Consider the following 26,823-nt stretch of genomic DNA (forward strand, 5'->3'; position numbering starts at 1 on the left):
TCTACAGCCAGTCAAAAAAACTTGCAGTGAACTCATATTCAAGACACTCCCCAAACTACTGCTGTACTACGAATCAGGTACACTATCAGGTACACTAAAACTTAGGTTTCTCTCAAAAGAACAGAGAATAAAAACTTATGTGACAGGGCTGTCAAATAAGGAGTCCATTAACCAAACAGCCTGTTAAGATGTTCAGCATGCTCCATTAGAAATAAGAGCAGTCAGAAGAGAAATAACTTTACTTACCTGAGGTGTCTCATGGCCTTTTCTACTATAATTTTGTATGAAGTCTACTAGGCCATGAACCACTGTTTTAACAGCTACCATTGCATTTTCTAGCTGCTCCCAAGTTGGTGAAACAGCATCTAAAATAGTCCACCAAGCAGATAAGATGAAGAAAAAAAATTCGTTAGCAGTAAATCTCTTGTGTATAGGAAATCATTTTTTTAAAAAGCATAAGCAATTATATTCTCACATACCTGGATTAGGGTCTATATTTGCAAGAAGCTCTAAGTGAGGCCTCAATCTATTTAAGTTAGCTGGGTCACCTGTTCGTTGCAAAACAATTGTCAATTCCTGAACACTCTTTGCAAAGGATTCAGGAGACTGCAGCTAACACAAAAAAGAAAATGAAAAGGTTTTTACAACACATCTATATTCAAATGCTTTTATTCAATCAACATACTGAATAGGTTTTCAAGTGTCTTCAGATTCCATAGTAGGAGTATCAATGATGAATTAAATTTTCACCTCAGAATCTGCCCTATGAAATTCATCAGTAGACACTTAGAAACTTATTTATTAGCTATCTGGTGTCAGAATCTAGATAAATGACAGACTTGGTAAGCTAGGCTGTTTTTATGTCAATACCCGTATTTGCTTCCCTATCGCCTCCCTTAGTTTATTTTGAAAATTAGAAAATAATAAAAAAGAGAGAAATGATATCTATGAGATATTTACATGTAAAAACAGGACTCTCCCAACTGGTTTTCTCTTTAGTTCCTTCAGAAGATTCAAATATTCATCAAGATTAACAATGATATAAAATTAGCATCTCTAATTTCACAAACCTTATCAATGATAGACTGCATGTGTGATTTATGCGCCAAGTCACCATACAAAAGTGAGGACCATTGCTCAGGTGAAATACGGAGTCCTGCTTCCATAGCAATATGAACAATTTGGGCATCATGTTCTCTGCGTAAAGCCTCATAACTGCGGAATTCCTCCTTTAGCTGCATCAGAGAAGAGTCTTCATCCCTTTTGGTAACCTAAAAATAGAAAGGAGAAAAAAAAAACAAAAACCCATCAGATTTGTTTTGCTCTCACCACTCCCCCAACCAACTTTTTCTTTATTTTAAAAGGGGGAGGTACCTATAGCCTATCAGATACAACATGAACAAGGTACAAAAAAATAATCTACTTACTAAAAATTCTTAGAAGACACTCTAGGACTTTCACAGTCGGAGAGAAGTCAGGACCTGTCTTCAAAGCTCCAAGGACAGGCTGACTCTTCTGTGAGGGGCTAATGTAACTGGTGATATTAAATTGAGGCAAATCCTCATTTTGGAGAAGGAAATGGCAACCCACTCCAGTATTCTTGCCTGGAGAATCCCAGGGACAGAGGAGCCTAGTGGGCTGCCGTCTATGGGGTTGCACAGAGTCGGACACGACTGAAGTGACTTAGCAGTAGCAGCAATCCTCATTTACCTCCCCCAAAATACTAGGGTCCTTAAGAACTACACTAAATCTACTCTGCCTGTAGAAATGGAATAACAAAACCCAAATAACAGCACATCTGTTTACAATATGGTTTACTGGGAATTTTAAACCCACTGATGAGACCTACTGCTTAGGAAAAAAATTCCTTTCCAAATATTACTGCTCATTGACAATGCACCTGGTAACTCAAGAGTTCTGATGGAAATGTACGAAAAGAGTAATGTTTTCGTGCCTGATAACACAACTTCCACTCTGCAGCCCATGGATCAAGGAGTAATTCTGACTTTCATGCCTTATTATATAGAAGATACATTTTGTAAGGCTATCACGGCCATAGATAGTAATTCCTTTGATGGATCAGGGCAATGTAGACTGAAAACCTGTTGGCACTCTAGATGCCACTAAGAACATTCGTGATTCATGGGAATAGGTTAAAATATCAATATTAACAGGAACTTAGAAGAAGATTTCAGCTCTCATGGATGACTCTGAAGGATTTATGACTTTAGTGGAGGAAGTAACTGCAGACATGGTAGAAAAAGCAAAAGAACAAGAACTGAAGTGGATTCTAAATATGTGACTGAATTATTGCAATCTCACAATAAAACTTTAATGGAGTTGCTTAAAGATAAGCAAAGAAAGTTGTTTCTTGAGATAGAATCTATTCCTGGTGAAGATGCTGTGAAGATTGTTGAGATGATAATAAAGGATTTAGAATAAAACATAAATTTAGTTGATAAAGCAGCAGCGAGGTTTGAGAGAATCCACTTCAATTCTGAAAGAGGTTCTGCTGTGGGTAAGCTGCATGCCACAGAGAAATTATCTGTGAAAGGAAGACTCAATTCATGGGGCAAGCTGTGCTGCTGTTTTAAGATTTTGTAACAGGCACTCCAACCTTCAGCAAGTACCGCCCTGGTCAGTCAGTCATCAACAATGATGTAAGACCCTCCACCAACAAAAAGACTAAAGCTTGCTGAAGGCTCAGATGACAGTAAGCATTTTTAGCAATATTTTTTAATTAAAGTATGTACATTTTTTTTTCCAATTTCCAGTTTTCATTCCAATCCCAAAGAAAGGCAATGCCAAAGAATGCTCAAACTACCACACAACTGCACTCATCTCACATGCTAGTAATGCTCAAATTTCTCCAAGCCAGGCTTCCGCAATATGTGAACCGTGAACTTCCTGATGTTCAAGCTGGTTTTAGAAAAGGCAGAGGAACCAGAGATCAAATTGCCAACATCCGCTGGATCATGGAAAAAGCAAGAGAGTTTCAGAAAAACATCTATTTCTGCTTTATTGACTATGCCAAAGCCTTTGACTGTGTGGATCACAATAAACTGTGGAAAATTCTGAAAGAGATGGGAATACCCGACCACCTGACCTGCCTCTTGAGAAACTGTATGCAGGTCAGGAAGCAACAGTTAGAACTGGACATGGAACAACAGACTAGTTCCAAATAGGAAAAGGAGTACGTCAAGGCTGTATATTGTCACCCTGCTTATTTAACTTCTATGCAGAGTACATCATGAGAAACTCTGGACTGGAAGAAGCACAAGCTGGATTCAAGATTGCCAGGAGAAATATCAGTTACCTCAGATATGCAGATGACACCACCCTTATGGCAGAAAGTGAAGAGGAACTCAAAAGCCTCTTGATGAAGGTGAAAGAGGAGAGTGAAAAAGTTGGCTTAAAGCTCAACATTCAGAAAACAAAGATCATGGCATCCGGTCCCATCACTTCATGGGAAATAGATGGGCAAACAGTGGAAACAGTGTCAGACTTTATTTTTCTGGGCTCCCAAATCACTGCAGATGGCGACTGCAGCCATGAAATTAAAAGACGCTTACTCCTTGGAAGGAAAGTTATGACCAACCTAGATAGCATATTCAAAAGCAGAGACATTACTTTGCCAACAAAGGTTCGTCCAGTCAAGGCTATGGTTTTTCCAGTGGTCATGTATGGATGTGAGAGTTGGACTGTGAAGAAGGCTGAGCGCCAAAGAATTGATGCTTTTGAACTGTGGTGTTGGAGAAGACTCTTGAGAGTCCCTTGGACTGCAAGGAGATCCAACCAGTCCATTCTGAAGGAGATCATCCCTGGGATTTCTTTGGAAGGAATGATGCTAAAGCCGAAACTCCAGTACTTTGGCCACCTCATTCGAAGAGTTGACTGGGAAAGACTCTGATGCTGGGAGGGATTGGGGGCAGGAGGAGAAGGGGACGACAGAGGATGAGATGGCTGGATGGCATCACCAACTCAATGGAAGTTAGTTTGAGTGAACCCTGGGAGATGGTGATGGACAGGGAGGCCTGGCGTGCTGTGATTCATGGGGTCGCAAACAGTTGGACACGACTGAGCGACTGAACTGAACTGAGCACTACAGTTGATGATTAAGAAACTGAGAAATTTCCTGCCACCACCATAAAGATTATTAGGGTATTTTTCCGAGAAGGCAATGGCACCCCACTCCAGTACTCTTGCCTGGAAAATCCCATGGATGGAGGAGCCTGGTGGGCTGCAGTCCATGGGGTCGCTACGAGTCGGACACGACTGAGCGACTTCTCTTTCACTTTTTACTTTCATGCATTGGAGAAGGAAATGGCAACCCACTCCAGTGTTCTTGCCTGGAGAATCCCAGGGACGGGGGAGCCTGGTGGCTGCCGTCTATGGGGTCGCACAGAGTCGGTGACGACTGAAGTGAGTTAGCATGGCATAGGGTATTTTTACAGCTTTAATCTATACTTAAGTGACAAAAAACAAATTCAAAGGTAGAGTTTTACATGTCTTACTGAAACTAATTATCTAAAAGTATGTACCTAGTTAATTTTCACAATAAAAAATACACTTATTCCTGAACCATAAAATCTGCTAATGGCCATGTGAAATCTGATACTTGGTTAGACTTCAGACGACCTAGGCCTAGTAGAGGCTCTGAGACTTAGACTGAGCACACTGTTCAAACTCTTCACATTGATGATTTCCTCATCAGTAAAATGGAAATATCCCCAGACCACCTCACTGGTTGTTTCAATTGCTACTGGTGGCACAGGAGACAACAGTAATATGACCTCTAGAACATAAAGACTGGGAAATCAATCTGAGAGTTAACTTAATAGTATCAAATCACAATTCTCTTTGAGAATATATACATTATAGAAAAGTACGGGACCCAAAATTCTAATCAACATGATCTTACATTTAATTTAAGAAAGAGCAGAGTATAACTTCGAAATCTCAAAATAATATACTTAAAGAAACAAAAGGAAGAATTATTAATCTAAAACATAGAAAAAAGAAACCTAAAAAACCAGAGGGTGGTAACACTCATCCAACCACAAGGGTACAGGGTGCTCTTGGGTAGTATGAACATCATCCACCTGAACTGTAAAGATGTATGTATTATAGGTGGCTTGCAGAGCCTGGCCTATTCAAGTTCTAATAACAGGCATCAGAATCACCCATGAAGTTTTTTTCTTTTTTCTCTCACCCATGAAGTTTTGAAAATTACAATTTCAAGTAATCAGAATCCCTGGCTTCGAAGACCACATAATTAAAAAGTATATATGAATGTTCAAGTTGCACTGATGTATTTTTGTTATCAGATAAAATATCTAGGGATGGGACCAGGAATGTATGTACACTCTGCAAAATCCCATAGGCGATTCTGATGTGTATCTTCATTTTGGAACCACTGCATTAAACACTGGAATCATCAACTCCCTTTGCTCTGACTTCATGCTAAGCAAGCAAAGGTTTGATAATCTTCTACTGGAAAATATCTACAACATGAGAATTAAAGTCATTTAAGAGCTGAACTTCTAATTACAAATTAATAAAATTGATAACATGTAGTATGTGACCTCGTTTATGATTCTGCTCCTTAGGAATGCCCAAAATTCAGGTCTCTAAGTCTAGAGTCAAGGAAAATATCTTGACTCACTCAGAGTAGTTTACTAATGTCCCTGGAGAGAGGTCTTTCAGCAGCTGTCAGCATGATATCCTTTTATTCACCAAAACACTGCTTTTAACATTTTAAACTATAGGGCAGCAGTATAGGATGAAATGAGAGCATGATACTGAAATCTCTTTCTAAACTTAGTGTTATTCAAATGTCAGGTATTAGGAGCAGTTGTAGATGTGTGACAATTATGAACCACAAATCTGTATGATACTGTTGAGGAAAAGAACAACATTAAATCTGTAAGGCACAGTGTAAGAACCTAGCTGGTCACTTCAGGATGATAAATGAGCTCGGTCATCTGGATGCTTAGCCAAAAACATTGTCTGAAGAACCAGAGATTCGTTTCAATTGTTTCCCTAAGGACACAATCAAGCACTGTAACTTGCAGGCAGAGAGTGTCCAACTCTCATTTGTGAAGATAACTCATTTGAACATATTTTCATCATCAATTAACCTCTCACCTCATACTAAGCAGAGCACACACACACAAAAAACCTCTTTCTGCTTATATCGTTATCACTCTTGAGCTATAAAATCAGCAAAACAGCTTAAATAAGGCTTGGTTTCAAATCCAGAAGTTTTACTTTTATAGAAGCCAATGGGCCTTTCTATTCCAAGACATGGTCCCTTTGCTCAAGACCTCACCAGCAACTTACATTCCTGTATCATGCAGAAACTTTGAGGATTCAGCCTTCTTTCCATGTCTCTCAGCACTTGTCATCACCCATAAGCCTATCTGACAAGGAAACTACATTTTGAAATAGCTTAGGGTTCATCCCTAGCCTCTCTGACAAAAACCTTATTATCTAAATGCACAGTGGGCAATCCTCAACTTTTACTCTCCTGTTGTCCCCAGGACAACATACGGGCTACCTTCAGTTTAAAGGCTTTAATCTAATCACAACAGAGAAAGAGATAAAAATAATAATGGGCAAGTTAAAATATCTGCCTTCTTTTATTAAGTTTTCAGTATGGTTCCTGACTCTCTTTTAAGGTGGTAAATATAAATGAATTAGGCTTCTTCAGTTCATTTTTACTATTCCAAGAGTCAAGTTTACCAAACTTGTTTCCTCATAGTGTTGCTGACACCTTCACATTATGTGTTCTTACACCCATGCATAGCAGTATTATACATCTACAGTATTAACAGATACATTAAATACAGAAGGAAAAGTCTCCTTTATCTCTTTTATTTCTGGGGCCTCGAGACCAGGTAACACCCATTCCAGGCATGCAATGTTCAGATGGTTGCTTGCTACTTACCTTAAAACAAGAAGCTCGATACAGTAGTTGCACAACATGACCAATACTTGTTTTTGATGCCTGAGGAAATCTTGGTTCTAGTCTTTGCACAACAAAAAGTACCAGAACTTTCCTTGAGAGAGCAGAACCATCTTCTAATGCCAGTAACACCAACTTCAAAGCCTCTTCTTGCATAGCTATAAGAAAAGAACATGAGTTCATGATAAATGAGGAGCCCTGCAGATCACATCTGTCAGTCTTCTTTGGATATTAGTTTATAGTGGTTCATTATCTCTAGTACTCAAATACTTAGCACAAAAAGAGAACATCATACATACACAAATATAGTTTACTTAGAAAGTAATCAAGCAAAAGACGTGTCCTACTAAACAACCAATCAAAATACAAGTAAACAGATTTTAAACAAAATATATCCTCTATAGCTTTGTAATAGTCAACTAGATAATCATAATGTTGAAGTGAAAAAGGCCCTTGTTTATAAAACTCACAGAGCTACTCTGACAAATAACATGTGAAGGACACACAGTAGTCCTAAAATAAATGGTAATTTTTTTATGCTTGAGACTGTTGCTTTGCCTGTCAGAATTATTTTGTATATAGTGGTTATATTGTGGTTATATATATATATATATATATAAATATATATATATATATAAAATATATATATATAAATATATATATATTTTGTATATAGTAAAAGTGGTATTAGCCACTGGATGCAATACCTAAAGGCATCAATTTGTGTTGCTTTCCAGTCAGGGAGGTAAAAGTATAATCTGAATCTAATCATAAGGGGATATCAAAAAACCCCAAATTAAGAACATTCTATAAAATAACTGCCTGTATTCTTCAAGAATAGCAACATTAGACAAAGAAAGACTGAGGAATGGTACTATGTTAAAGAAGACTAAAAAGAGGTATGACAGTGTCTTCCCTGGCAGTCCAATAGTTAAGACTCTGTGTTTCCACTGAAGAGGGTATGGGTTCAATCCCTGGTAGAGGACTAAAGACCCTGCATGTCACATACGGCTGTGACAAATAAATACATGACATCATCTTAGACTCAATCATAAAATGAAAAAAATTAATGCCATAAAAGATATTTCTGGAATAACCAACAAAACTGGAATATAAGTTTTAAATTTAAATTTTCTGAATTTGATGAATGTATTCTTTTTAATTAAAAAAAGACTTAAGTGTAAGCAGTAAAGGGGGCATGAAATAGGCAACCTACTCTCAAATGGTTCAAAAAGAAGAGAAAGTGAACTATATAACAAATATAGCAAAAAATATTACAAATGAGTGAATATGGATAAAGAGTACAAAGGAATTCTCTATTCTAGTAACTTTTTGGTAAAAATATACTGGTTCTCAATGAAAACAATGGAACTGAAAGATTATCTAGAATCTAGATTAAAAATCAAATCCCTTCTTTTTCAAAGTGGGACATCAAGACTCAGAAAAGTTAAGTGACTAGGCCAAGTTTCACAATCAGTAAGCAACAAAATAATAACTATAAACAAGGACTTTTTAAAAATTCAGGTAAAATTCATATAACATAAAATTAACCATTTTAAAGTAAACAATTCACAATGTTGTAAAACCATCAACTCTATCTAGTTCTAAGACATCTTCATTATCTGACAGGAACTCAATAACCATTAAGCAGTCACTCCTCATACCACTGACCCCTGCAGCCTCCAGCAACTACTAGCCTGATGTCTGGTTCTATGGACTGACATTTGTGTATGCAGAATATGTGACCTATTCCCTGACTTCCTTCACTTAAAATAACATTTTCAAAGTTCATCCACATTGTGGTATGTATTGGTATTTCAATCCTTTCTATGGCTAAATAATACAGTATTTATAAATATACCACATATTGGTTATCCATTCATAAAAACTGATGGGATTGCTTCCACCTTTTGATTATTTTGAGTAACACTGCTATAAATATTCATGCACAAATACTAGTTTGAATACCTGTTTTCAGTTCCTTTGGGTATACACCTAAGAGTGGAAATGCTGGATCATAAGGTAATTCTACATTTAACTTTCTGTGGAACCACCAAATTGTTTTTCCACAGGGGCTGCCTCATTTTACATTCCCAAGTTCCCTAACATCCTCGATTAACACTTTTATTTTCCACTTTTTAAATTACAGACAACCTAGTGGATATGAAATGGTATCTCACTGTGATTCTGACTTGCATTTCTTTAATGACTAATGACTCTGAGCATCTTTTCATGGACTTTTTCACCATCTATGTATCTTCTATGTAGAAATATTTATTTAAGCCCTCGGCCATTTTTAAATTGTGCTATTTATTATCTTTTTGTCGTTGAGTTTCAGAACACAGGATATTTGATAACTAGTCTAGTGCTTCTTAGGCTTCCATGGTGGCTCACTGTTAAGAATCTGCCTGCAGTGCAGGGGATGCGGGTCCCTGGGTCAGGAAGATTTGGAGAAGGAAATGGCAACCCACTCCATATTCTTCCTGGAGAATCCCATGGACAGAGGAGGCTAGTTGGCTGTAGTCCACGAGGTCACAAGAGTCAAGAGATGATTTAGCGACTAAACCAACACACCACCTAGTGCTTCTTAGATAAGGTAAATAAACATGAGGAAATATCCACAGGCGGCATTCTCAAATTATATATAAATATGGAAGATTCTCTGGAGAAGGAAATGGCAACCCACTCCAGTACTCTTGCCTGGAAAATCCCATGGACGGAGGAGCGTGGCAGGCTACAGTCCATGGGGTTGCAAAGAGTCAGACACAACTGAGTGACTTCACTTTCACTTTCTATGGATTTTCAAAATTATTTTTCAATTTAACTTTGTATTATATAAAATAAAACATATACAAAAGTAGAAATAACATGCATTCATAATACAGCTGCTGCCAGTAAGGGCTGATCTACTCATTATCCACTTCTCTAGTTTGTTCTAGCTGGAGTGGTTTGAAGTAAATCCAAGATAACATAGCACTTTATCCTTAAATAATTCATTATGTATTTCTAACAGGTAAGCACTTAAAAAAATTAACATAACACTATTACCATGTCTAAAAAAATAAATATATTTCCTTGATATCATCTAATATCCAATCCATGCTGAATTTTCTCCCACTGTCTCAAAATTTCCTCTTACAGTTGGTTTCTTTGAGTAAGCAGCCAAAGTCCATATGTAGCTTTTGATTTGTATGTCTTCACGCTTAACAAGAAAAATCTATACTAGTTTCTCAACACTCTCCCACCCTCCCATTTAGAACAAAATAACTGGTTGCAGAAACAATCATTTTTCTAAACAATATCCCACATTCTCAATTTCGCTAATTTTGCACTTTTTTTTTATGGTATGCCCTTATCCTCCTTATTTCATGTAAACTAGAGACTTGATTAGATTTGGAATAAGATTTTAGCTTTTGGGGGTTTTGGGCGGGGCAAGCATACTTCTTATTCTGTGTATCATACAGGTATATAAGACCTAGATGTCTCACTTTTAGTAATATCAAGATTCATCAGTGGGTTCAGGCCTTTTGCATTTACTAACCTTTCATCTGGGCTTCCCTGGTGGCGCAGAGGTTAAAGCGTCTGCCTGCAATGCAGGAGACCCGAGTTTGATCCCTGGGTTGGGAAGATCCCCTGGAGAAGGAAATGGCAACCCACTCCAGTATTCTTGCCTGGGAAATAACATGGATGCAGGAGCCTGGTGGCCTACAGTCCACGGGGTCACAAAGAGTCAGACACAACTGAGCGACTTCACTTTCACTTTCAACCTTTCATCTACTGGTTTTAACAGCCAATAGTAATTCTTACCTAGACCCATTAATTCACCTGATGTGATTTTTCTAACTTTAACATTTTCTTTCCTATATTTATTAGCTAGAACTCTGCTAAAGGAAAAACTTACCCTCAAAATTCTGAGAAACTGTCCTTGAAAGTAATTTAAAAAGGCAGAAAAAGCATGCTTGATTTTTTTCTATTCCTTTTCCAATTTTTAGCATAATGTGTTGGTGTTGTAGTAACTGACAAAGATAACCAATTAATTTTTTCTGTACTAACATTACAAGATCACGGATTTTTACACATTTTATGTTTTTTAATTCATTATAGTCATTATTCATTTACAAGTTCAAATTGTCCCACTTTTATCCAGTGGGAGCCTTTTCAAATTGTGTCCTTTTGACAAGATTCCGATGGTCTTTAAAAGCTTTTTTACTTTCTAGCACAAGACTTCCCAGGCTCATCTTGTACTTTTTCTACCCTAGAACTGGCATAAGACATTTATTCAAAGAGCCCTACTTCTTTTTAGTATGAAATGTTATCTGGGTGCTATGGCTATTCATTCCTTTCAAGCCTTTACAGTGGACAGTTAGGAAATACTTATTTTCTAGAAAAAGAAAATTAAATGAGTCTGTACTTATTTGCCAATTAAAATTTAAGGATGCAGGCTTTTTACATAAATTCTTTGATTTCATACTTATATCTCTTTTTAAATGTCAAAAATCTTCGTTTCTGATGGCATTAATATAACTACTTACTTGCTGTATCCTAATTCGTTTCAAAATAACAGTATCAGTAAGACTAGTGAATATAATCTATTATATATCACACCAGGAATATAAAAATCAAAACACTGTGTTCTAAAGTCACCTGAATTAATTCTTTCCTGATGAATATGCTGCCAAAATAATGTTTAGCTTTTTGTTTTTAGGCATTTTTTTTGTTCTATTCATTTTATTTAAATTTCTAAAACTCATATTTACTAAAAATCATTTTAAAATTACATAAAACCTTTACACAGGTTCAAAGTACAAATCAAGGTACACTGAGAGAGCTCTAGCTTCTGGTCCTGTCTGGTTTCCCTCTGTTCTTCCTGACTACATGTTTATTATGTTGTAACTTTTCCTACCAATGTTCTTTTGAAAAATATAAACAAATAATTTGAAAATGGTTTTTCTTCCTTTTCGAGATAAAAATTTGCTTTCCTACAATAAGCATATTATTCTGCACCTTGCTTATTTTCTATCGTAATGTATATTACATTATCATAGGCAGCATACTATACACATTTTCCTCATTCCTTTCAACAGTTGCAAGGCAATCCACTGGAAGGATAGCAGTTTACTAAGCCAGTTTCCTATTCAGACTTTCAAGTTCATTCCAGATGTCTGCTATTATAAATAGTGCTTTATTAAATTTATGCATTCTATATTTTTCACCATATTTATAGGACAGATTGCTAGAAAAAGGACTGCTGGGCCAAAGAGTAGATGTGCAGATGATTTTGCTAGATACTGACAAATTCCTCTCTCTACACTTTGTCCCACTTTGCATTCCCACTATTACTGGATGAAAGTACCTGTTTTCCCACAGGCTTGACAACAAAGTTGTCAGACTTTTAAATCTGGCCAATCTGACAGGTGAGAAATGGTATTTCAGTGTGATTTTAATGTATATTTTTCTTAATATGAGAAAGACTGAGTATCTTTTTATATGTTTGAGGGCCATTTACATTACTTTTTCCCTTGAATTGTCTGCATTTTTGGTCAATTTTTTAATTGGGTGGCTGGTATATTTCTTCTGAGTTTTTTTACAAGTAAATATATTGGGCTTTCCTGGTGGCTCAGACGGTAAAGAATCTGCCTGCAATGCAGGAGACCTGGGATCAATCCCTGGATAAGGAAGATCCCCTGTAGGAGGGCATGACAACCCATGCCCACTCCAATATTCTTGCCTGGAGAATCCTCTTCTTGGACAGAGGAACCTGGCGGGCTACAATTCATGGGGTTGCAGAGTCAGACATGACTGAGCAACTACGTACAACACGATTATATATTAGTTATATAAGCCCCTTGTATGTGATATTATATAAATATTTCCCCAAGTTTCTCTTTTTTTTTTTTTTTACTTTTCTTCAGTTCAGTTCAGTTCAGTCGCTCAGTCGTATCCAACTCTTTGCGACCCCATGAATCACAGCACGCCAGGCCTCCCTGTCCATCACGAACTCCCGGAGTTCACTCACACTCACATCCATCGAGTCGGTGATGCCATCCAGCCATCTCATCCTCTGTCATCCCCTTCTCCTCCTGCCCCCAATCCCTCCCAGCATCAGAGTCTTTTCCAATGAGTCAACTCTGTGCATGAGGTGGCCAAAGTACTAGAGTTTCGGCTTTAGCATCATTCCTTCCAAAGAAATCCCAGGGATGATCTCCTTCAGAATGGACTGGTTGGATCTCCTTGCAGTCCAAGGGACTCTCAAGAGTCTTCTCCAACACCACAGTTCAAAAGCATCAATTCTTCGGCGCTCAGCCTTCTTCACAGTCCAACTCTCACATCCATACATGACCACTGGAAAAACCATAGCCTTGACTAGACGGACCTTTGTTGGCAAAGTAATGTCTCTGCTTTTGAATATGCTATCTAGGTTGGTCATAACTTTCCTTCCAAGGAGTAAGCATCTTTTAATTTCATGGCTGCAGTCGCCATCTGCAGTGATTCTGGAGCCCCCAAAAATAAAGTCTGACACTGTTTCCACTGTTTCCCCATCTATTTCCTATGAAGTGATGGGACCGGATGCCATGATCTTTGTTTTCTGAATGTTGAGCTTTAAGTCAACTTTTTCACTCTCCTCTTTCACTCTCATCAAGAGGCTTTTTAGTTCCTCTTCACTTTCTGCCATAAAGGTGGTGTCATCTGCATATCTGAGGTTATTGATATTTCTCCTGGCAATCTTGATTCCAGCTTGTGCTTCTTCCAGTCCAGTGTTTCTCATGATGTACTCTGCACAGAAGTTAAATAAGCAGGGTGACAATATACAGCCTTGACGAACTCCTTTTCCTATTTGGAACCAGTCTGTTGTTCCATGTTCAGTTCTAACTGTTCCAGTTCTAACTGTTTCTTCTTGACCTGCATATAACTTTCTCAAGAGGCAGGTCAGGTGGTCGGGTATTCCCATCTCTTTCAGAATTTTCCACAGTTTATTGTGATCCACACAGTCAAAGGCTTTGGCATAGTCAATAAAGCAGAAATAGATGTTTCTCTGGAACTCTCTTGCTTTTTCCATGATCCAGTGGATGTTGGCAATTTGATCTCTGGTTCCTCTGCCTTTTCTAAAATCAGCTTGAATATCTGGAAGTTCGCAGTTCACGTACTGCTGAAGTCTGGCTTGGAGGATTTTGAGCATTACTTTGCTAGCGTGTGAGATGAGTGCAATTGTGCGGTAGTTTGAGCATTCTTTGGCATTGCCTTTCTTTGGGACTGGAATGAAAACTGACCTTTTCCAGTCCTGTGGCCACTGCTGAGTTTTCCAAATTTGCTGGCATATTGAGTGTAGTACTTCCACAGCATCATCTTTCATCTTACTTTTCTTATGAGGCTTTATTATGATATAATTTTTAAAAATTATATAGTCAAATATCAATCTTTTCTGTAATTGCTTCTGGATTCGGAGCCAAAGAAAAGTGTGTTTCCTACTTCTAGGTTATAAAGAAATTCACTCTTATGTTCACTTTTTGTTGTTGTCGAGTCACTCAGTTACACCTGACTCTTTTTAACCCCACAGACTGCAGCATATCAGGATTCCCTGTCCTTCACTATCTCCCAGAGTTTGTTCAAACTCATGTCCACTGAGTTGGTGGTGCCATCCAACCATCTCATCCTCTGTCATCCCATTCTCCTCCTGCCCTCAATCTTTCCCAGTTCAGGGTCTTTTCCACTGAGTTGGCTTTTCTCATCAGGTGGCCAAAGTATTGAAGTTTCAGTTTCAGCATCAGTCCTTCCAATTCAGGGTTGATCTCCTTTAGGATTAACTAGTTTGATCTCCCTGCTGTCGAAGGGACTCTCAAGAGTCTTTCTCAGCACCATGGTTTGAAGGCATCAATTTTTACGCACAGCCATGGTCCAACTCTCACAGTCATCCATACGTGACTACCGGAAAAACCAGAGCTTTGACTATATGGACCTTTGTCGGCTAAGTGATGTCTCTGCTTTTCAATACACTGTCTAGGTTTGTCAAAGCTTTTTTTACAAGGAACAAGCATCTTTTAATTTCATGGCTGCAGTCACCATCCACAGTGATTTTGGAGCCCAAGAAAATAAAGTCTGTCATTGTTTCCATTTTTTTCTCCATCTATCTATCATGAAGTGATGTAGCTAGATGCCAAGATCTTAGCTTTGTGAATACTGAGTTTTAAGTTTTTATTACTTATATAATTTATTTTTTAATCATAAGTATTTCTAACCTATTTAAAATTTATATAGCTAAGGAATATAAGAAATACATTCATGCAAAAAAAAAAAGAAATACATCCAATTTTATGTTTTTCCAAATGTCTATCTAGTAGTCCCAATGCCATTTAAAAAGTTTCATCCACACAAATAAATTCTTCCTAGCCTATATAGTTCTAAATCAGAAAGGTAAAACAATACGATATCACAGAAAAGTACTTCATAACCTTGGTATAGGTAAAGATTTTTTAAAAAACGAATGCAGTTGATGGTAACTACAAAAACTCTGGTGATTCTCATTTTTTCTAATAATTTTTCTGTTTCCCAATTTTAAAGACAATCATGAACTTTTAATTTTCTTCATAAAAAGAAAGTTTATTTTTCCTTTACTTACTACGTGTGCAATATTAGGCCTCTCTCTAATTCAGTTTTCTAATTTGTAAAGTTGGGTCTGTGTCACTTAAAGACTGTTGAGAATTAAATAAGAAATTTCAAAAAAAAAAAGAAATTTATTCAAAGATACTATAGCCCTGTTCATCATATAAGTTATAATTAATAAAAACTAGTTGGGACTTCCCTGGTAGTCCAGTGGTTAAGAATCCACTTTCCAGTGCAGGGGACATGGGTTCGATCCCTGACAAGGGACTAAGATCCCACATGCTGTGGGGCAACTTAAGCCCATGCTGCACAAGAAAAGCCCGTATGCTGCAACTAGAGAAAGCCTATTTGCTGCAATGAAGACCAGTGCAGCAAAAACAAACATATCAAGCACCCCAAGGTAGGGTGGTTATTATAAAAATAAAAAAAAAAGTTTATCTTTCATTATGTTAAAATTTGTATGCATAAATCAGAGCATTCTCACCTACTCCTAGAAACTGGCACCCTCTAGCCCTGATAGCCAATAAGACAGTGATCTATCTTACCTGGCCCTAGAAACTGGCATCCTCGAGCCCTGACAGCAGCCCATAGGTTGGCAGACAACTGCTGAGGGTTCTGGTGCTGTAATATTAGCTCCGTTACAGTCCTTTCTCCAAGTGAACGGGCTGCGCGTATGGCTCTTACACGACCTTCTTCCTCCACCAGCTGACAGTTTACAAGTGTCACTAGTTTCCTTTGCATTGGACGGCTCAGTGCACTCTGGTTCAAACTAGCTACACCTTCAAGAAAAAGGAAACTACAGTTTTTTTCAATTAAAATAAAAAAGTCAATTTCATTATCTATTTAATAAAAATACCTAGTATTCAACTATTAAGCCACAATTTCTTATGAGTTCCTTATAAGGTACTTTCATTTTTTGACAATCATTGTTCTGTCCCTGTTTATTACTATTCTGTGGTAACTGGAGTCTTAATCTTAATTACCTCAAATTTTATTTGGGTATCCTGTTCTCTGGGTTATATGTGTCCCACAAAAGACAGCAATTTGGGTTTTTTTAAGTCTATTCTTCATCTTTACTAAAACCATTGAAGATAAATAAATGAAAAGTTAAATCTAAAAGTAACAATTAACAACAGTTTTGTTTTGTTTTACTGTACACAAGACATTTAGAACACAGCTCCAGGACAATATCTTAAATCCAATTCCCTTTTCAACTAAAAGATACTGCTTCAGCAATTCTTCCCTCTCTCCTACATCAATTGTTCCCTTTCTACTTGCTCATTTGCATCAACATACAGTAAGAACAGCATGCTGTTATTTTATACATCTTAAAAATAAATCTTTGTATTCATCCCTTTACCACTACCCCTCTGCACCATTTCTTTCCTCCGTTTTGTAGCAAATCCTCTAGTGTTGCCTATATTCACGATCTCCAAATCCTTGGTTTACAATCTTTAAAACCTACTCCAATCATGTTTGTGCCACCATCACGTGACCAAAACTGCTCCTCATGACAAGACTTACCTCCACCTTGCTACATCAGGGGTCAATTCTCAATCCTTACCTTATTTAACCTTTCAACAGGACTCAACACAGATCACTCCTAACTCCATTAAAAACATTCTTTATTTGGCTTCCAGAACACCACTTTCTCTTATTTTTTCCCTCCTTCATCTTTTCCAGTCTTCTTTGCTGATCTCAACTTTTCTTCTTGACTTCTTAATGTTAAACGGCCTAGGACCCAGTTCTTGTTTTCTATACTCACTACTTATGTGATCTCATTCAGTCTTATTGGTTTAAATACTATTTATGCTAATGACTGCCCAAAATTACAGCTCCTATACCTAGTCCTTAATATACATTTACCGGTTACCCAATAGCATCCAAGTGAAGATCTGATATAACCAAATTCAACATAACTAAGATTGAATGAACTCTTGATCTTCTTACCTAAACCTGACTGACCTGCATCCTTGTCTAAGTTGATGGTAACCTCTCTTTCCAGGTGCTCAGGCCCCAAAACTCAAGAATCACACTTGACTCAGATCTTTTTCTCATGCCCCTCATCCAATAATTTAGGAAATCCTTCTGACTCTATCTCAAAAATCATCCAGACTACCTACTTTCCACTACCTCCACTGCTACTAACCCTGTCCCATTAGCCTATTAACCAATACCCTGGTCCCAACCCTGCCCTTCTGCACTGAATTCTCAACAGAGCAGCTAGGGTGACCCTTTCACCATTAGTCAGATCATGTCACTTCTCTGCTCAAAACCCTAGAGTAATTCCCCAATTTCACTCAGAGTAAAAGCTCAAGTCTTTAAAAAGGGCTGCAAGTCTGTACATCATCCGGTCTCACCATTTCTTTTCTTCTACCCCATAACGCTTTCGTCTACCCCATACCCTCACACACTCTGCCCCAGGCACACTTTCCTATTGTTGTTCTTTGAAGACAATACGCATGTCTTGGGGACTTTGCTATTTCCTCTGCCTGGAACAGTCTTTTCCCAGGAACCTACATGGTTAACTGCTTCATCTCTTTCATCTCAAGTTCAGAAGCTACCATCTTAACAAGGTCCACACTAATTACCTTGTTTAAAATTGCAACCCACCCTTTTCCCCTCACTCTGACATTTCTGATCCACTTAACTGTACTGTTTTCTTTCAACAGCAAATATCATTTATAACATACTATACAATGTTTTTATTATGCTTTTAATTATACTTTCTTTTTCCAAAACGTAAGTGCTATAAGGGCAGACATTTTTACTAAATGTTTTTATAAGTGCCTGGTACTGAGTACATGCTCTTTAAGTATCTGCTCCATGAATGAATGAGGTAGATAGGATATACTTCTCAAGGAAGTCACTATGTCCAAAATATCCAACAGTGCAAAACATAGAGCACATGCAAAATAAATATTTCATTAATTCATTCACTCAACTTTGTATTACATCTATGACCTGCTAGTTACTGAAGATGCAGTGATAAAATAGAATTCCATTTCTGTCACAGCACTTACTGAACTTCTTTGCCCATCTAATCAATGGACTGTGGGGTCCAGGAAGACCCTAGCCATTGCAGGTGCTCCTAAAATTTAATAAACGACTGAATAAATACATGAAATTGTCTTAGTAGGATTCATTAAAGCTAATATTCTGCTATAGCACCATTAGTTTAACATAAACAATGTACAAATCTCAACATATCTGATGAATTCTTAAATTAATAGCAATACTATCTCCAAAAATATATATAATGTTCTCAATCAAAAAGACATCCATGGTCTCTCCAAACAATCTCATTTTTCAAAACTAAAAATTATTTAACAGGGTATCAACACCAAGTATTTCAAAGTTAATATATTACCAAGGCCTACTCACCCACAAAAATACTTACCTTTACCTCCACTTAGTGGTTTTAAGTAGAGTGCCAAATCTTCAACACATTTCTTTGCAACCTCATAGTGTTTGTTCTCACCTAAATTACTTAACTTTACTGACTGATGATCTGGTACCTAAAAACAAACAAAAAAAAAAACTGAAGAAATACATTCATCTAATTCATGCAATTGTTAACTCTACATTTGATGATAATCTTAGTGAGTATAAACTTCTAATACAGACACAATACATCAAACAAGTTTAAGTAAAATTAAAGCCAAGTACCTAGCCAAACTGCTTTCTAAGAACCAAAGATATCATACTTAACAGTATGGATTGGGTGAATTACTGAGAGGAAAAAAAAGGTGGTAACTAATTGTACTGTATCCATGTTATTCCTTGGGGATAACAATGCTATAACTCAGAAAAGTGCTAACATTAGGAGAGGCTACAGAAAGTCATACCGGTTCTCTGTGTACTGCTTCTTGCGATTAAAAAAAAAAAAGCATTTCAAAATAAAAAGTAGGTAAAAAGGGAGAACGTTTCCCCCTTAACACCTTCTTCCCATATAACTTACTTACTATAATTTTTATAATCTGCCCCACCTTGTTCTCAATGCAAGGTCAAAGCTTGGGTAAAATATTGGGCAGCTCTTCAATTTCTACAAGTAATCTTTAATAAATTATTTAACTGTTCCAAGTCATGGTTTCTCTACCCACAATATGAAGATGAAAATCCCTATCTAATTGTGCCATCTGAAAACTCAGTTTAATCCAACAAGTATTGATATTCACGGAGTGCTTACCATGTGCCAAGCAGTTTTAGGCACTAGGCATCTATCAGTGAGCAAAACAGGCAAAACATTTCTTGCCATAGCTTACATGCTAGTAAAGAGAACACATGGCTGATAAATAAAAACAATTAAATAGCATGATAGAAGATGATCAGTAAAAATTATACAGCAAAGGTAAGGGGGATTTGAGAGTATTGGAGGGGGACTGCAATTTGAACAAGGGTGGTCAGGATAGGCTTCCTTATGAATCGTGACATCTGAATAAAGAAATGAGTATCTTAGTCAAAACAGCACTCAGTGCAAAAGCCCTCAGGTGGGAATATGTTTGGTGTAGCTAACAACTGGTTAGCAGGCCAGAGCGGCTTAAGTGGAAAGACTGAGGATAGTACAGGAGCTGAGGCTGAAAAGGTAATGCAAGCTATGTAAAGAACTGCAAGATAATTTAAGGACCAACTGAGAGAACATTTTTAAGTAAAAGAAAAACCACTATGTCTGACCTATGTGCCGAGTGCTTAGTCACTCACTCATGTCCAACTCTTTGCAACCCCATGCACTGTAGCCCGCCAGGCCCCTCTGTCCCTGGGGATCCTCTAGGCAAGAATACTGGAGTGCGTTGCCATGCCCTCCTCCAGGGGATCTTCACAACCTAGGGATAGAATCCAGGTCTCCCACACTGCAGGCGGATACCATCTGAGCCACCAAGGAAGCCCAAGAATACTGGAGTGGGTAGCCTATCCCTTCCCCAGGGGAACTTCCCAACCCAGGATTTGAACTGGGTCTCCTGAATTGCAGGTAGATTCTTTACCAGGGAAGCTTCACCTGATCCATAGCAGATGCTAAATAAATGATAGCTTAGTATTATTACAAATAATCTACAGTATTGTATTATTGGATCTAAGATGCCACTACCTGCAAGAGGCACCATTATTTTACGCACCCTTAAGAAAAAAACTGCTAATTAAATTATGACACATTGTTGAATATAGATTTGTCTTGATTTCACAGCCTAACTGGATTATAAACAGTGAAAAGAAATTGCTTTAAAAGAAAAACCTCAAGTATCAAGACACTAAAAGAATGGAGTATTTTAATTCACTGAATTTTCTAAGAAGTGATTAATCAGAAAAATCCTTACTTTCTTGCTTTCATATGTAGTACTAAAATTGTAGTATTAAAATATGTAGTACATGATGTACAGAATTTCATTTTCCTCCTCACCTGTAAAATGGGGATAATAACTACCTGAAGAGCTATGACAAGATAATAATAGATGTGGACTGTTTACCAGCATACCTAAAACAAAGTAAGCCCTTATTAAATAGAAATTATTATAAATCTAGGGTCTTGCTGATTCAATAAAATGATAAATAAGAAATGTTATTTTTATAGCATATGCACATAAGCAGAAACTGCAGAATTTGTTACTGACACTCTAAAAATTAGTTTTCTATATATCCATCTTATATATGTATATATATCTATATAGATCTATTTTCTTATTATAACATCATCCTAAAAGTCAAACAAAGTTTTAAGGAAAATCAAAAAACCTCCACTTAAGGGTTCTATCTAGATGGTTGATCTGTGGCCAAAGCTTTGATTATATTTATTTTCATAAATATAGGTGTAATGACTAAATATTTATACATGCTTATATAAAAATGTTTCTTATCCACCAAAATCACTTAAAAACATAAGTAGTGTTGACACAGTAGTGAATACAAAGACATATATAACTAAATGGAATTTCTAGTTTTGCATAAAGATTTATGACATTATCTAAAGAAAATCATTTATGGAATAATGCAAATCAGGTATGTGGAGTATTTTTTATGCCTTGAATATCCCTAAACATATTTTGTATCCCATAATGAACAAAGTTCTATAATTATTACTTATTTCAAATAAGTAAAATCCTGAAAGATTACCTGGGCTCCAACTAACTGGAGAAGTGCGAAGTTGACAGGAAGCACATCAATGTCTGTGTTGATGGCAGTCTGGTCGAAAGGACAAGCTTTTCGGTGAAGTTTATTCAAACAGGTCTTACAAACAGTGTGTGAACAACCTAAACTGATGGGTTTGTGCACGTTCTCATCAAATTCATTATAGCAGATTGGACAGGACAGAAATTCTGTCCATTGAGCTGCCTGCACAGGCATTGTGGAAGCTGGATGCTCGGGTTAGCAGTCTAGCAGATCATTATTTTGCTGTGTAGTGTTTTGTAAGCTGGAAATGGACAAAAGTAAGAATTAACCACATATTCATCATTCACCTTTCAAGGGTTAACTGCTTAAGTCAACCATCACAGCTTCAAAATGTAAAAAAACACTTCTGAACAATTCTATACACTTTTAACATCTTTTCTTTAAGTCTATTTGCTGGATTAATTAAATTTCTGAAAACTGTGGCTAGAAACAATATCCTAACAGTGTTCCTTTCAACTAAATGTATTTGTATCAGTTGCTCATCAAAGCTTCCATGTGTTTTTCTTAAACACCACATCAAATAAGCAGATTAACTTTTTATTAATACAATTTCATTTTTAGAATTTCATTTTGTAAAAATGAAATTTTACAATTTTAGAATTTTTACAATTAATTTTTTTAAGTGTTTCCCTTGGATATCTACTACCACCAAACGTATTATGATCCAAGAGTTAGTGAACTCTGGAAGTACTGATCCAAACAAAATCACGATGAGTCAGGAGTGAGGGACAGCTTTGACACCTGAATGACCAAATCAGTTGAGGATTCAAGTTGGCAGCGTCACAAAAGAGGAACTCTCTGGTAAGGACTTCACTATGAGGCTAAGGCACTAAAAAGTATGAAAGAAAACTGTAATGACAGTTATTTGTCCACAAATGAATAATGCCAACCTTAAAATAATAGTACCAAAGTTAAAAAAAAAAAAGAAAGAAAAGAGGAAATGACAAATCTTGAATCGAATGTGAAGTGAAATGAAGTGGCTCAGTCATGTCCGACTCTTTGCAACCTCATGGACTGTAGCCTTCCAGGCTCCGTCATCCATAGAATTTTTCAGGCAAGAATACTGGAGTGGGTTGCCATTTCCTTCTCCAGGGAATCTTCCCAACCCAGGGATTGAACCCAGGTCTCCTGCATTGCAGGCAAATGCTTTACTGTCTGTGAGCCACCAGGGAAGTCTGGTGAATTGAATGTAGTTCCCTATAATATTTTTGACAAAACATACCATTCAGTGATACACACACACACACATATATAAAATCAAAAACCATCAGGTCCAAGGAGCAAGATGTAGAAGAATAAAATAATATTCTTATCTAATAATTCTAAGTAGAAAACCAGCAAAATACAGTTGACCCTTGAACAACCAGGCTTGAACTACCCAGGTCCACTTACACATAGGTATTTTTCAACGGTAAATACTCAGTACTACATAGTAGTACATCATTGACTAAATCCACAGATGCAGAAGAACCAAGGATAGGATGGACAAATATAATTTATATGTGGATTAATCCCAACATGATTCAAGGGTCGACTGCATAAATTTCTATCTTTATATATGCATATGATTAAAAAGTACATGGGGAAAAAAATGACAGTGATTCTTCTTTTCTTATTCCTAAGATTAAAATGCTCTATAATTTTTAATAAACTAAAATATTCAGTATCAAATCATCTAACTTAAAATCTTTAGATATCTAACTTGAACACTACATTCACAAGTTTTCTGCATCTTTCAATTCAAAACTTACGTAAGTCTGACAGAGGCTCTCTGGTGAACAAGAAATCTAGGTATTTAGGGCAATTAAACAGCCAATACTTTCATTTCATAAGAATGTTTACCAACACAAATATATGAGTACCACAGAAATTATATGTTTAAAAATGTAGTAAGATTCAGGATAGAAAAGTATGTAACTGATTCTCAAATAACCTCACGCCCAAATGAAGTACTCTATTAATCTTTATTGTGCCTTTTATGTTCAAAAAAACTAAGGTTTTAAAATGTATCTTGGTAAAAATGGAAGACCGAAGTTGCTGAGTAAAAAGCCCCCTACACAAACTTTTCCTCAAATAGCTCCAATGTAAAGTATCTAATAACTTTATTTTCAAACTAGCCAAATCATGCAAGTTATATTTATTTTACACATTACACTCTCACATTTCCACATCTATCAATGTCATCAACCTGAAAAACAGTTTGCTTTCAACTTTAGAGATGAGGACTAAGCAGGTGAACACATCACACTTTGAAACTAGTCAACATTTTTAATGTTCGGTTCTGGACTGTGGAATTGTACAAGGAAAAGGCCTGTAAGGGAGGATGAATTTTATGTTAAATCTAGTATTGAGAGTCTTAATCTAGCTAATAACTTGAACTGATAAAATGTTTACCAAAGCAAGACACCGCATCTCTTTTTTTCATAATGGCCACCTGTTTGGAAATGCTAATTCTGTGGGTTAGGGTATCATGGGCCACTGGGTAATAGGAAACTAGCAGCAAATACTCTTTCCTTATTTAGTTTTCCAAGATTATCCTGAAATGCTTTACATTAAAGTTAATGGGGGGGGGGGAGGTGAAAAGACATTAAGTTTGAACTGAACATAACAATGCCATCTTGCATATTTTCACCTACTAATTTTGAAGTGTTTCAAATTATTCCAGAATACACTTTATAGTTTTATAATATCCCATATGTGTTACTAGGTTTAAGAACACCAGATGTTTTCATATAATACTGAGAAATTTAATTTCTAGTAGCAATCAAATTAGTGTCTTTGAAAGAAAAAGAAAAAAATATGCCAAATTCTCCTTCTGTTATGTGTCAGATTCTAACTTTCTGACAGAAAAATTAAAACTGAACTTTCCTTATAAGAAATGATTTGACCTTTTAAAATGTTTTTCCTCAGTACCACTGTAAATATATTCTAGATGCCTCGATTACAATAGACAAAATTTTATCTAAAACACTAAAATGTTTAGTGATGACAAAATTGGCTTTTCATTCCTTTCAAAAGCACTTAGTAAATGTCTACCTAGAAAATATTTTTATAATTATCAAAAATGATAAAGAGCCTACTGTTTTTATAATTTATTTTTAAAAAGTATCTAAATGAACCAATGCAAGCTAAGATATACATAGCAATTTATTTGAATCTGTGGAAATTTAAATTGCTAATAACATTTATATTTAATAGTAAAGTAAGTATCCATCCTAAAGATACTCCCCAAACACCTCAAATTGAGATAAAATAGCTTTAAAAGCCCATACCTCTAGATATATAAAGGGACTACTTAAGAAAAACAAGTTAAATTCAAATTAAACTATTTGTATTAAGTAATTTCAGTTACTAAAACTGAAGAAGAATAACAAGATAAAGCCTAGGAGTGAGAAACACTAAGAGAGACCTTAAACGGATTTTTACTCAAGTAAGTTTTCAGGCTATAAGCTCCTTGCTATGAATACAAACTTATAAAAAAAGGAAGAATAATAGACATCTCTTATATGATGCAAATTAGAAACTGCTTTATTAAAAGCAAACTGCTTATCAGCTAAGTACTTTCATTTTCTGTTAACTAGTCTACCATGATATTATGCAAGTAGTCCAGGACTACGAAACTTGATTTTAAAATATCAGGTTAGGTTTATGCCTCATTCACTACTGTATAATAAAAAAATAAAGCATTTTACAATTCTCTTTATGAAGATGTAAACATTAGGGCTCAGATCTGTTAATTAAAACATTCAATTGTTTTCATTTTAGTTCACCCATGTGAGAAATTTAAGCTACTTTAACGGACTGTAATAGCACTTCTCAATTCAGAAACCTTAAAAACAGTAGTTCTGGACTTAAAAAATTATATTTAAAGAATCATAGGTACAATTTAGATCTTACTCTATAAAACTAACAAAACCAATGAAAATAATTTCTAAATTCTAAAACTCAGCATTCAAACATACGAAAAGGACTGGAAAAAAGGAACTGAATTACCATTTTAAAGACTGCTATTATATGTGCTTTAGTGTACGTTAGAAAAGACATGACCCAAGTTTTACTTCTAAAATCCATTGTTGTTGAATTCAGTTTTTTAATAAGTATGACATTTCACTTTCAATTCCTTCTATTAGAACAGTAAAGGCATAATTTTCTATTTTAATTAATATAACCAATAAAGTTTTACTACTTTAGTCATGACAACTTGAAACATACTTTCTTGTGACAGAACTTACTCACTTATGCCTATTAAACAATGACCACTGGATAACTTTACTCGTCATATCATCAAAGTCTTTAGCCTTCTGGTTATTCTGATTCTAAGAAGATAATCTACCAGGAAATTTTTGGCTTTCATGTGCCTACTTCTCTTCAGATGATTTATTTCTTAGAAGAGTAGGGATATTCTAGAACAGTACTGTCCAGTAGAAATATAATGTGAGTCACAAGTAACTTAAAATATCTAGTAGTCAAAATAAGGCAGGGAAAAACATGTGAAATTAATTTTAATGATAATTTGTTTAACCCAATTTATCCAAAATATCATTTCAACATGTAATCAATGTAAGAAATTATAAATTCTTTTTATTTTTTGGACTAAGTCTCAAAACATAATATGTATTTTACATTTATGGCGCATCTCAATTCACACCAGCTACATTTCAAGTACTCAAGTGCCACATGTAGCTAGTATTGGACAGTGCAACTGTAGAGTATTTACAATTACAAAGTAATAATCAAAACTAACTTTTATCAAAAATGTGAGATTAAAGCAATATCTACACTTAGGAAGGTTTTCATAAAACTAAAAAACTTGAGGATCATAAAGATGTTACTTAACATTTATGAAGCTAGGTTTACAACATTATTTTAAATTTTCAGCCAGCTTTATTTTACTACATGCTTCCATTTTTCCATCAATAGAAAATGAAACTTTAATCTATTTCAAACAAAACTATAAACAAGTACTTCTTATAATAAGATCTGATTGTAAGTTTATTTAGCCTTCTTTGATATTGCATACAATGCAAGTTTTATTCCTGAATATAAAATTGCATGGAAACAAAAATGCTTTCCCTCCCAAAAGAATTTTTTTTTTT

General features: G+C 36.0%; 1 protein-coding gene and 1 non-coding gene across 5 annotated transcripts in view; both read right to left on the minus strand.

Annotated features, from left to right (window-relative positions):
- RC3H2 (ring finger and CCCH-type domains 2) overlaps positions 1 to 26,823 on the minus strand; it is a 52,957-nt gene that overhangs the window by 23,545 nt on the left and 2,589 nt on the right. For all 4 annotated transcript variants that reach the window (XM_055541070.1, XM_055541069.1, XM_055541071.1 and 1 more), the window contains exons 2-8: positions 21,671 to 21,968; positions 18,966 to 19,083; positions 16,111 to 16,344; positions 6,950 to 7,125; positions 1,071 to 1,271; positions 480 to 612; positions 247 to 365 (exon numbers count right to left, since the gene is read on the minus strand). In XM_055541070.1, coding sequence (XP_055397045.1) covers positions 247 to 365; positions 480 to 612; positions 1,071 to 1,271; positions 6,950 to 7,125; positions 16,111 to 16,344; positions 18,966 to 19,083; positions 21,671 to 21,901 — 1,212 coding nt within the window. In that variant the 5' untranslated portion in view covers positions 21,902 to 21,968. The remainder of the gene's footprint in view (positions 1 to 246; positions 366 to 479; positions 613 to 1,070; positions 1,272 to 6,949; positions 7,126 to 16,110; positions 16,345 to 18,965; positions 19,084 to 21,670; positions 21,969 to 26,823) is intronic.
- Positions 691 to 801, minus strand: LOC129623928 (small nucleolar RNA SNORD90). The gene has a single exon (XR_008700677.1). It is a non-coding gene; the product is annotated as a small nucleolar RNA SNORD90 (small nucleolar RNA).

This window comes from Bubalus kerabau, chromosome 11 (genome assembly GCF_029407905.1).
Source record: "Bubalus kerabau isolate K-KA32 ecotype Philippines breed swamp buffalo chromosome 11, PCC_UOA_SB_1v2, whole genome shotgun sequence".
NCBI classification, from domain to species: Eukaryota; Metazoa; Chordata; class Mammalia; order Artiodactyla; family Bovidae; genus Bubalus; species Bubalus kerabau.